Here is a 12671-nt window from a genome sequence, read left to right on the forward strand (position 1 = left end):
TTTTGGTGGCTCAACTTCAGATGACAATAAGAAAAAATGTACATTTTCAGAGACTTGAATACTTTTAAAATCTTTTGCTTTGTTAAATGCTTTAATATCTTTATTTTTTAATTTTAAAAATGAAAAGGTGATTCTAGTTTCAGCAAGATCAATGTGATTTAATTTTGGGTGACAAGAAGCAATTTGGTACATTAGAAATACAGTGTATTTATAATAACTTGGAATAAAAGTACAGTATATATAAACATCACATGAAAGGATATTTCATAGCATGAATAACACAAATGCTGATAGCATTTCGTTACTAGTCTTTAAAACTTCATTACTGAGTAAAAACTCAAGAAACTTTGATATCCTGGTCTTTTAGATTGTATCATCAGTGGTAAATATTGCACTGTGATATTGCAGAATTTCTTTGTCCTTTAAGAATTCTTATAAAATATTATATTTAGGTGCTACTATGAATATAGCAATTCTCAACTGGATTTGCTGTCCCAACTTGCTAAGATTTTTCAGCCTCATATCTGCCTTTTCTCTTTTAGGAAGAGCATTCTTTCTAGAACACAACCTTATTATATCTTTCTTGCATAAGCATCTGTGAAAAGATCTCCATACTTTCTAGGGCAAAATTTAAGCTCCTTTAGCATAAATTATCTCACCCTACCTATGTCACTTCTGCATCCCTGATTTTATTTTTAAAATCATTTATATCCTCCCAGCACATCTGCTTCCACAGGTCTCTGCCTGTGTCTGCCTCTCTCTGTCCCAGGTGACCTGAGTCCTCTCCATCTCATGAACTCTTACTTGTGCTTCAAAGCACAATTCAAACATAGCCATCTCCTGGCATCTTTCCTCTTTTTTCCTCAGCAGTTACTTGATCTAGTTTGTGCACTTCCACACTTTTTCCCCTGATGCCCCCTGCATATTTCTATTATTATACAAATCATATTCTGCTGTATTTGTTTTTATTTATTCATTTAATAGGAAGTCTCTGCCATAGGCTATGAACAATTTTTTATTCTGTTTTCTATCTCCTGTACCAAGCAGAATGTATCATAGTTTGTAGCCAGTCAATACATTTTTGAACGAGTAAATAGATGAATCATATCTTTTTCAGAAAGTGGATTGATAGATGTGGTTATTCGCCAGTCCTTATTTTGGGGGTTATGTTTTAGCAGCTGTGTTAAAATTGTAGGATCTGGATTCCAAAGCATTTTACAAAATCGCTCATCTATCCAAAGGTTTTTGAAAGCTTGAAAAATCAAATTTAAGAAGTTTATAGTTTAATATTTAAAGTACAAATGGTAATTTTACTGAGATAGATAGATGATAGATAAACAGAGTTAGCATAATATGCTTAAAACTATAAAATATGTTTTCATTGCTTTCATTTGATGTTTCATCTGATGATTTTAATCATGTGTATTCTCAGTTATTACATTTTTAAAATTATATAAAGAAGGATTTTATGGTTCATATGGGGCTCTAAATTTTTACTAACTAGTTTTACTAGCTAGTTATGAGAGCCAATTCAAATTCTTTCTGGTCCAAAGCAATACAGATGAACTAATAAGCTGTGTATGTGATTTTCATCAAAGACTGTTAACTGATTTTTACTATATTGACTTTTATTTTAGTTTTTATTTTTGATAATGAGGTACAAGCTAAGTTACTCAGTACTTCTTACTTAGTGTCCATGTTGGCAGTAAACTTTTTTTCATAGAATTACTAAGAAGTAAAGAAATATACATTGATCTTTAAATTTTTTTAATGTATATAATTTTTCTTAGGTATTACAGATGATAGAGACCAATCTTAAGTATTTTGGGGTATAACTATCGGTGGTTTCACATCTCTATTGAAAAATGGACACTGCAATGTTTTAAGAGTTGTACCTAAAGTAATTTTGTAATGTTGATTTAAACTATCATTCGTATTAGAAAAAATGGAACAAAAATCAATGTATCTGCTGATTCAGTGGAATTGTGTAGAAATAACAAGAAGATCATAAGAAGTAAGTAATCTCCTAAAAATACAGGGCAACATAAATCACGTCCTGTTCAAATAGATCCATAAATCTGGGTTCTTCATCCTTTTAAACTGAATCTTCTATTATCTATAGCTGTAGAAGAAAATTTCACTTAGTAGATTTATTCCTTCTGTCTCTGAGGTGTGTGTTGAATGTGTTGAATTAGGAGGCAGTATAATAGGACACCAAAAAATAAGCCACTACAAATCTCTTGAGTTTTTTGAAAAAATGCTGCTGCTGTTTCTATGCTAGCACTCTTGTAAGGATGAGTAACTGGTTGCATGTTTGAGGATACCCTACATTTACTCCGTTCTTGGACCTACAGTTATGTACTCCTAAAGGACTGAAAGAATTCTGGGTAAAGGACTTTACCGAATGATGCTTGCTGTTAAAATTCTTCAGCGCTCAAATTTTAGGACTGTGGCCATGAACACTGGGTTCTAAAAATTCGAGTTCATTTTAAAGTTTTTTTCTTGGTCTTAAGTTTTCTAGTATAAGCCAGGAGTTACACTGGAAACAGATGATTAGAAAAGTCATAGAATAAACATGCTGTTTTCTCTTCAACAGGAGTGGATTTTAGTATGAAGAAGATGTCCTTGTGAAAACGTCCAGTTACACAGTCTGCTGTTTTTCACTTTCTTCTTTCTCTGTATAATTAGCCCCAAATTTAAATCTGAACTTCCTTAGCATTTTTACCCCATCTCTTTATTTTCTACTGGAGTTCCTTGTACCTAGGTCTCATTATTTTTGCCTACACCATTTTACTGGCCTTCAGTCAGACTGCCTACTTTATTCACTGATCTGTCTCGCTCACAATCTATATACTACATTCATTAGAGGGTTAAAGCTTCCAAAATTTTTGCTTTACATTTATCACTCCTCAGCTTAGAAAGAGTCAGAATAAAATCCTCAGTTTGTCTTCTCAGGCCATTCTTAGACTGGATACAAATCTATCTTTTGTAGCCAATGCTGTTTATACAGTGGGGACTTGCCATTCCTTTGGGATTACACACTGTATGCTAGATGTGTTCTTGCTTCTTACACTTTGCTCAGTTAGCTCCTTGCTTGGAATATGTTCACTTCTCCACTTCTCTAAATGCCACCCCTTCCTCCAAGTCTCCATAATGTCCACCTCCTGCATAAAGCCTTTCACAGCTACCGTAACACAAAGGGATCCCTCTCTCCTGAAGTCCTATCACACTTATGATGTGTACTATAATTTAAGTGCTTCTCCTCTGTGCTCTGAGAGCACCTCTATCATTGAACTTACCACAGCCTTAGAGAATTGTTGTTTTAATTTCGCTGTTGTTGTTGTCATCATGATCATGTTCTGTATTTTCTCTTAGACTATGAGTACCTTCATGGCTGCAGGGTAGATGATTTTGTCTGTGTATCTTTAGTGCCCAGTAGGGGAACATAGTAATTGCCAAATGCTCATTGATCTAAATGAAATGAATTAAATAGAATCAACCACTTTCATATGTTTCTTTATATTGTTAGTTATCTTTGTATGTAATTCCCATCTCTTCAGTTCTTTGATATTTTCAACACTTCAACTCCTCTGGTCTAGAATATCAGCAGTTTGAGAATAGGTATCATATTTTTTTCCTTCTCGTATCCCTGTGCCCAGTACACTGTCTTGCAAATATTACAAGAACAATTAATGTTTGTTAGTAGATTGATTTCACAGGAAGGAGATATTTGAGTAATGCAATGCTTCTTTTTCTCTCTTCATTCAAAACACAGAACCATATTGGGAAACCATGTTTTTTCTTAAAAACTTTAGAATATCATTACAAATCTATTTTCCTATGCAAGTATAGGGGCTGAGGGTTTACAGTGTACATTTAAAATGTGTCTACGAATACATTTACTTCTTTCCTCACATTTGATATAGTGCTCTTTTTCTTTCCCCATTGTGTTTTGAGAACTACTTAAAAAAAAATCAAAAACTGTAGCCTCTGTCTGGCACTGAGCAATCCACCTAGTATCAGATTTTCTCTTTGATATATTTTTCTTTGTCAACAGTTTATATTGACACACTTTCTTTCCTTTTAAATTATAGCTCCTCCACAGTTTGTGGTTAGGCCAAGAGATCAGATTGTTGCTCAAGGTCGTACAGTGACATTTCCCTGTGAAACTAAAGGAAACCCACAGCCAGCAGTTTTTTGGCAAAAAGAAGGCAGCCAGGTGAGTGTAAGCCTTGACTGCTTTTCTGAAATCTCTGAACTCCCCGTCTCTAGTGATCCTCAAAGTTTGTCTTTCCTTTCTTGTTGTCAATGTTGAATTTATTTTATTTCTGAAAAAGAGACCAATTAATTCTAAAATTAGCGGGAGTCAGATGCTTTAATATAACATTCTTTTTTTCTAGTGTTAATTCTCTAATATTTTAATCTTATGTCAAATAGATACAATGCAGTGTAACTAAATTATCTGAAAAAGTCTAACCCGTAGCTGTTTAAAATCTCCCAACAGAAAGGTAAGTTTGCTTTCTTGCATTGAGCTACATTGGGATAAGTAAGTGAGTTAGTATATATAAAGCACTTAGGACATCCTGGGCAAATGTAAAACAGTCAAAAATATTTCCATTATTAATCAGCCTAGAAACTAGTTTCAACCCCCTTTCATAGATATGTAGTATAAATACCTTTTCTTTACCGTTAATTTAAGCACGCTTCCATTTAAGAGTAGGAGAAATATTTTCTTCCATCATCCCTTCTGGATTCCCTCATAGTGGGGTTAGACAGGAAATAGTACATTAAATACCAGAAAAAACCAACACTTGTCTGGTCTTTGCTGTGCCCTGGTTTGTCCTCTCGGGGCCCTCTCCGGGCAGCATGATCTCTCAGACTCTGCTAAAAGCGAATTGAATGCACCAGTTTTCTCATTTAGAACTTGGTCCAAACTTGGGCAAGCAGAGGCTTCTAGGTTCTGAGGCAATGAGTGGAACTTCCAGCATAAACCAGATCAGAAATTGAGTTCTTTGTCTAAAGACTTATCTGTGCATTCCTGAGGGACCTAGAGATATTTTCGTTCTAGTCTCTCCAGAAGCATTCCGAAGGAGGCATATAGTTCGCAGGAGGAGACCTACTGGTGTTCCTCCTCAGCACCCTCTGGTTGTTAGTCCAAGTTCTGGAAGAATTTCCTGGGCAAACATGGAAACCATGATTAAAAGTCTCAGGCAATCTAAAAACTTTGCCAGAGACGGAAAATGCTTTAGACTAAGTTAAGAGAACCTGTTGATCAAAACTCGTGTATGATTATCTGAGTAGAGAGACGTCAGGAAGTTTCACTCAGCCGTCATTTTGCATTGTTGTGAATTCCTATACAGTTCTGTACCACCTGAAGCTAGCAGTTTTAACATCTCAGTATGGACGGGCAAATTATCTTTCTTCCTTTCCTCAGTGCTCTTTGTTGGATTCACTTCCCCCATGATTTGTGGGATGGAAATATAGTGATGAGAAGGATAAGGTAAAGTTCTGGCCACTGGCTTATCCCACATCAGGACTGTTCCAGGACTTAATTGCCATCTTTTTTATCAGTTAGTAACTATACAATAGATTTCTACTCATAGACTTCCTTGATTCTTCACTTAAAAATTGCTTTCAGATTAAAACATCCCAAACTCTAAAGTGAGTGTAAAGCAACATGATATAGTTATAACACACTTGAACATACACACACACACACACACACGTACCCTGAAAAAGGAAAGAATTCTAAAGCCATTTTCCCTCCGTATAATTTTTATAATCTTTGTAGCACTGTTTAAATTTACTGAACCTCATTTTCTTAATCTAAAATTTGAGGATAACATATTTTACTTCACATAAGTTATGAAGATTATGTGATTAAGTTAGTTTATATGTAAAAATGCTTTACACATTTTGAAGGTTAGAAATGGGGAAAATGCAGAATGCATCTGCCTTCCCTTGTCCCTGGCTGAAGTGGCAAGTTCATGCTTCTGCTCAGGCCAGGCTGCTAGGGCCAGAGGTATCCCTCTGCCCATGCACAGAAGCTCAGCACCACTCTGGTCACCTCTGTCCCCAGACCCACATCGTGCCTGAGAAGGCAGGAGGGGATGAACCTGGAGAGCCCTGGTAGCCTGTCAAGATTCTCACTCCTGCCTGTAGCTCCTTCCCTCCACCCATTCGGGGAGGTATGGGGTCCACAGAAGTTACTTTCTCAAACCACTGATAGTAAATATATTTATGTGAATATATTATTTATTTATAAATGATACAAATATAATGATATAAAGCAATTTGATTGTTGCAGATTTACACTTTAAGTCCATGTAGTGAGTTAAATCTCATTATAACTTGTTATCATGTAGATACAGCTATATCATGTGTAAATCACATGCCCTAAAATAGCTTCAGGTTTATACATGCTATTGCATAAAATGTATATTGGTCTTGTGGCCCAATGAGCATGATATTTAAATATGCTACATTGTATTTTAATGTTTTTTAAACAAGTAATGATCAAATAGCATTAAAGTATTTCTTTTTCTGTTATTTGACAAAGTGGCATGTAATTCCAGAGATATTAATCTCTGGGGAAAATTTTCGAGTTAGGTGATTTGATTTGATTATAATCTTAGGCCTTGTTTTCTTTATTTCACCTATCTCCCTCACATTAGACAGAGGGGTCGGGGGAGAGAGTAAAGGGGAGAGAGAGAAAGGAGATTGTGAATGAGAACAAAAGAGAAATGCTTGAGCAAATTGTAAATTTTCAAATCATGAATTGAGACATTAGGAAAAATAAATTGGTCTTACTGTCTGCAGTATCCAATTTTTACAGTGATCTATGACTATCCATCAGTATAGAGAGTTAAGGGCCTGGACTTAATGGTCCATATTCCTCAATATGTGCTGATAATGCCAATTAGCACTAATAGGATACCCAGGCACTTCAAGGCAAGAAGAGCTCTGTAGAATTCCTGGGTTTTGCTTGTCATCCATTTTCTTTTGCCTGTGTCATACAAACAGGGAATAAAGATGATGGGTTAACCTCAATCATATGCCATTTTTCATGTCATCGAATCATTTAGAAGGTGGACTGATAACACATTGTAGAGGAAGAGATCCCGGAGAGAATTAAGCCCATCTGATGTATTAGTGCTATGTAAATTAGTATTCTAATGGCTAATTGTAGGAAAGTGCACACTTTGAGTTATTGTATCATTTCCAAGTGGCTTTAAAATTTAGACCCTTCTCTTTCAGATGGTTTATTTCAGTAATATATTTGGATTCCACAGGAGAATTAGCTTGTTCTCAAATTATGCTTCATATGTATGAAAAAGTCTAGCCTTATATAGTAATACAAATTTTATAGGAAGGCAATAGCATTTTGAGATTATATTCCTGACATGCTAGCAAACATCACCTCTTTTAGAAAAGGTTTAATAACATAGTATGTTTATGTAAAGTGGGCTTACAGTGTCACACTCGAATCTAATAAAGTGGACATCCATCATGTTGCAATAAAGAGAAGAGCTTCTAATTAAAGTAGGACCTCATTCGCAGGATTAAAGTCATTTAGCGTAATTGAAAAGTGTTAATACCCTATTTTATCCTCTTTCATTGGTATTACTTCAAGGGTAGAAACATTTTAAGGGGAAAATGTGTCTTATGCCTTTAATTGAATGTTATTACCTCCTGATTGTAACATATTGAAACTGTTTAATTACAAACCTGGAAAATTAATTACTATGTCGAGAAACAGATCCCAGAGGGTTATAATGTTCTTTTTTGTAAGTAAATACAACATAAAAATTGATATGTCCTTATTTATAATCCAACTTGGAAGCATATCTCAATATAATCTATTATATCCAAATTTTTTTTTAATTGAACAACAGTAAAGCAACATAGGTCATCCAGGTTAACATTACTGCTCTCCTATAAGAACATTCACAATTTCGTGATTTGGCTGCTTGTATTTAATATGAGTTATATAGGAAACTAAAGAACCTTGTATTTTTTGAAAGGGTAATATTATGAAATTCTTTACCATCACACGCATCCTTCAGAAACATCCCGCATCTTCTTTTTATTTTCAGTGACTTGGTTAATCTTGCTCAGACGGTAGCCTTTATACCTAGCTCCTTTCAAAGCTGTTACAACCTGCAGAAATCTTATAGCAGAAGGAGATTCAGCTGTCTCTCTGTGTCAGTCTCAGTCACACACTTTTGAATACCTTTAGGAGAAATTCAGTTACTTATGTCAAATATTCAAAAGGGTCAGCAGAAAATATTTTTGCGTTCTCTAGTGGTCTGCAGTTTATAAAACACGTACACAATTGATGTTACATTCCAGATCACGCTGTCTTATGAGTTGAGTCAGATGAGCATTATTATGTCCATTTTACAGATGAGGAAACCGCGTTTCAAAACTGTTCAGTAACTCACAGAAAGTCAGGCAGAGAGTAAAAGGTCACGATCCAGACCTAGATGATTGTTCCTTTAGCCAGAGCATGCTCGCTTCTTAGAGCACATCATTTTCCCATGATGGGAAAAAAGTTTCCCAGTGAGACTCACTGTGTGGCCTTTAACCCTTTCGGTACCGTATTTTTAAATCTTTGTGTTTTCTTTTTCCAGCCACATTTCTCTAACTGCAGTAGCTGTTGTTAATATAATTTTCCTTCTGAGTGAGAAGAGATTTCTTAGTAACATTGTGTTTGTTTCCACAGAACCTGCTTTTCCCAAATCAACCCCAGCAGGCCAACAGCAGATGTTCTGTGTCGCCAGCCGGGGACCTTACAATTACCGACACTCAGCGCTCGGACGCGGGTTACTACATCTGCCAGGCCCTAACCGTGGCAGGAAGCATTTTAGCAAAAGCTCAGCTGGAAGTTACTGATGGTGTGATATTATTAGAATTTGTTTTCCGAAAATAATGATTTTTATTTCAAAACTATGAAATTCTCTGACCTGTTAGTTAAACCCTTAAAATTAATGCTTATCTTCTAAGTTTGAATCTAGGTAAAATAACATTCTTAATAGTTTCTAATTCTCCCTGATTTAATACCATTTACTTTCCCAAAGAAGAACATCAAACACAATCTATTTTATTCTTAAAAATATAGTGATGCATTATTTTAGTGAAATAGAAATAGGAATGTTAGCTGTATATTTTTATTCAGTCTTGTGCTGATATGATTGCTTCTAATGGATAGTAATAATCTTATTTTACTAGAGGAGAGAGAGATATAATCTTTATTATCAGTGGAAACAGAGATGACTTTTCACTTAGCCAATCACATTATGACATCCTATGATGTGTCAATTATACATTCACTAAGTTAAATTAATTAAATACCTTCCAAACTACAAGTGGATGCTAAAACTATTTTTTTATTTGTATGTATGCACTACAAATCTTAACTGAAGCACCTGATTCAGGTGAAAGTTGAAGACCATGCAGCACTCTTCATGTCTGATTTTTTTTTCCCAAGAGCTTTTTTGTCACAATTGACACGTAGGGAGTTTTAGATATTTGTGAACCTCTGAGCATTCATTTAAGCCATATTCTTTGATATCTTAAATTAAAAAAATCTCTCTTGCTCTCTTAGATTTGTGGGGTTTCTGATTCTCCCCACACCCGCACCCTCCCACACTGGGTTCTGCGATAAAAGAGCTTTGGGCTGTGACCTCTCTGATTCTCTTCTTTCTCTGCTGAACTTTTATACAATTCAAATTTACATGTAGATTAAAAGGTCATTTAAAATTAATAGAAAGGCAGTATTTTTTAATGTCTGCCCATGGTATTGCCTGATTCAGCGCCATGTCAGGAATGGGAATAAATAGAACAGACAAACATTAGCTGAGGGGATATTGAGTCGTTAATGGCCATACCTGCTGATGCAGCAGAGATTTACTGCTGTGGAACTGAAAGAAGTCAGGTTCAAGGGTAATAGTGCCAAGAAATTCTTCCTTTACATGGACAAGATCATCGATCCTTCAAACCTCCATATTTCTTTAAAAGAAATAACATATAATTATTAATCTTTTTTAAGTTCCTATGTTTTCTTCTACTAGGAAAAAATGTCTAGAAGCATGCACTTGGAAAATAAGGTATTCTGGCCAAAACCTAAGTTTTATTCTATACTACTATGAAAGATTCCAAATATAATGCTGAAGAACTCCACTATAGCTGCTTATGGTATTTTACAAAAGACAGACTTTTAAATGTTCCTAAATGAAGAAAGTGTTATGAAGAAGGCAAACCATATTTGTAGAAAACAAAGTTGATGATTTAGAAGAGCCAGTTGATATGACTGATGTGGTTCATGAAACAGGTGGATATTCAAAATTGTGCCTGATATAATGAAAAGGAAAACTTGTTTTGAGAAATTAAGTTTGTTGTTGACATAATCTCTCATACCAGTAGTAATTCTAGCTTTGGTTCTGTGGTCAAACTGAAAAGAGTGATAAGGAAATTTAAATCTGATGACTGAGATGTCTCTGAACATTTGGTTACAAGTGGCTTGAATATTCATTGCTACATTGATTTTTACTTTCGTAAGCAATCACAAAGTCAAGATACTTTTGCAAGAACGTTGAATGGAGGTTATAGAGTTATTGATTTTGACAGTAAAGAAATCTAACTTCAAGACCTAAACACACACACACACACACACACACACACACACACACACACATACACTTTATTATAAATAACTGTCTCTAAATATTAACTTGCCACATTGGCCGATGACTTCAGCTTTTATTCATAGTTTTGAATTTTTCAGACTGGTTAACAGTTTAATAATACGTAAGCCATCATTTTCCTTTTGAACGTGTTGCTTGGTATGATCCAGGGCAGTTTAGAGCCAAATGAAATTCCAATGTAGAATGAAAACATATGTCATGTTCAGAAAAACAAGCAAAACATCTATAGCGATGTTTCTGTTGTTACATTTTTGTACTTAGACTCCTTTCTTGGAAATATTTTTAACTCAAGTGTTCACATGAGATGAGATTGTTAATGGTGATGAAAGGTGCTGTTGAGTGATAATTTTACTTATTATAGGTAGAGCTAAGATCTTTAGTACACTTGAATTTCAAAACATCCCTTTAAAAGACCTTCTTATTATTTCATTAACACTGTTCTTCATTTCTTTTCTTCTCTTAGAAAATTAGAAAATTGTAATGAGAATTCTGAGTAGAGCCAATAGAATCTAAAAGGACTGGAGGGAAGAAATGTACAATAGATGTCACATCATGATCTTATATGAGTGGTTTATTGAGGATTCCCAATGCGTAGTTAGAGAAAACCATGGAATTGTTCACAGATCACTGGAAACCCTAAATGTTCATTTAACCTCTGACCTTAGTGTCATGGAAACTTGTGGTCATCTTTCACCCATAACATCCTTGAAACTGAAAGTTCTTTCTGGCCAGGAGATTTTCGGTTACTTTTTTGATCAAATTCATTTAAAAGACAATGAGCTACTCATTTGGGCAGTAAAAAAGAGAAAAAAGAAACTAATTGTATGTCCTTTGCCCATATATAATGATTTCAAGGCTATGACAGTAAGAGCAGGTTATAAGAAGTTACCTGAATTCTATATAGATATTTAATTTGAAACAAAGAAGTAACATTATATAAAATTTAATAAATAGTTTCTTCTCTGGTAATGCAGACCCATTTTTCTTACTGAATTTTAAAATTATTCATAATGTTTGGTGAATTGGCCTTCCATTTTTGACTCAGAGAGAAAATAAATTCCACAAAGCGTTCAACTTGAATATCTGTTTGCACAATTATTGCCAGATATGTCAGAATTGGTATAATATTGTGCTTTCACGTTCTCTGAAGATTATTTAATTTACTTCTAAAATGAAGAATTTGATCAAGAAAAGCAGTGAACTAAATGGATCTAATTTTTATTTGCAAAGAATACACAGAGAATCTTGTTTTCCTTAGGTTTTTATAAGGTTTTCTACATATACACACATTTTAATACATATTTTGATATAACAGGTTTAGGTTGATTGGAAGTCCACTCTATCCTGACATGCAGGGGACCTCTATTTTAAATCAAGATCAGTTGGCTTTCTCATGGTAGCCTCTAAAAGGACTGTTTGATTTAATGTCTTTCCCCAAAACTGTGAACTCTACAAATAAAAATGCAAATAGATTGAGAAATATATAAACATATAAATGGGTATTTGTAAAAGCTGGTAGACAAAGGAAATTAGAGCATTAATAAGCAAAATGACTTTTTTTGATTATGTACATAGTAATCCAAGATGACCTTCTTGAGAAAAAGCACTCTTCACAGTTGCTTAGCAATAATTCAGATTCAGCATCTTTTTCTTTTTGTGGAACTTATATATATATCTATCTATCTATATATAGATAGATAGATAGATATATAAATATTATATTTGTTATTATTATATATTATTATACATAATAAAGAGCATATTTGGATAATTAACCAAAACCTATGAGAAGTTTACAAAACTTTCTCTTAAGAAATCCTTTCTTGGACCTGGATATATCAGTTTCATTATGAGATGGTCTTCTAATGAATTGTAGATGAAAGCCTGCCTCCAATTGATTCCATATTTTCATTACCCATTTAAATATTACTATACATTCTGATACACTTCCTAAATCATTATATA

General features: G+C 34.3%; 1 protein-coding gene across 12 annotated transcripts in view; it reads left to right on the plus strand.

Annotated features, from left to right (window-relative positions):
• ROBO2 (roundabout guidance receptor 2) overlaps positions 1-12671 on the plus strand; it is a 1241430-nt gene that overhangs the window by 1134381 nt on the left and 94378 nt on the right. For all 12 annotated transcript variants that reach the window (XM_082392595.1, XM_082392596.1, XM_082392600.1 and 9 more), the window contains exons 8-9: positions 4095-4219; positions 8726-8897. In XM_082392595.1, the coding sequence (XP_082248721.1) occupies positions 4095-4219; positions 8726-8897 (297 nt within the window). The remainder of the gene's footprint in view (positions 1-4094; positions 4220-8725; positions 8898-12671) is intronic.

The sequence above is a fragment of the Balaenoptera borealis genome (genome assembly GCF_965194805.1).
Source record: "Balaenoptera borealis genome assembly, chromosome: 5".
Lineage (NCBI taxonomy): Eukaryota > Metazoa > Chordata > Mammalia > Artiodactyla > Balaenopteridae > Balaenoptera > Balaenoptera borealis.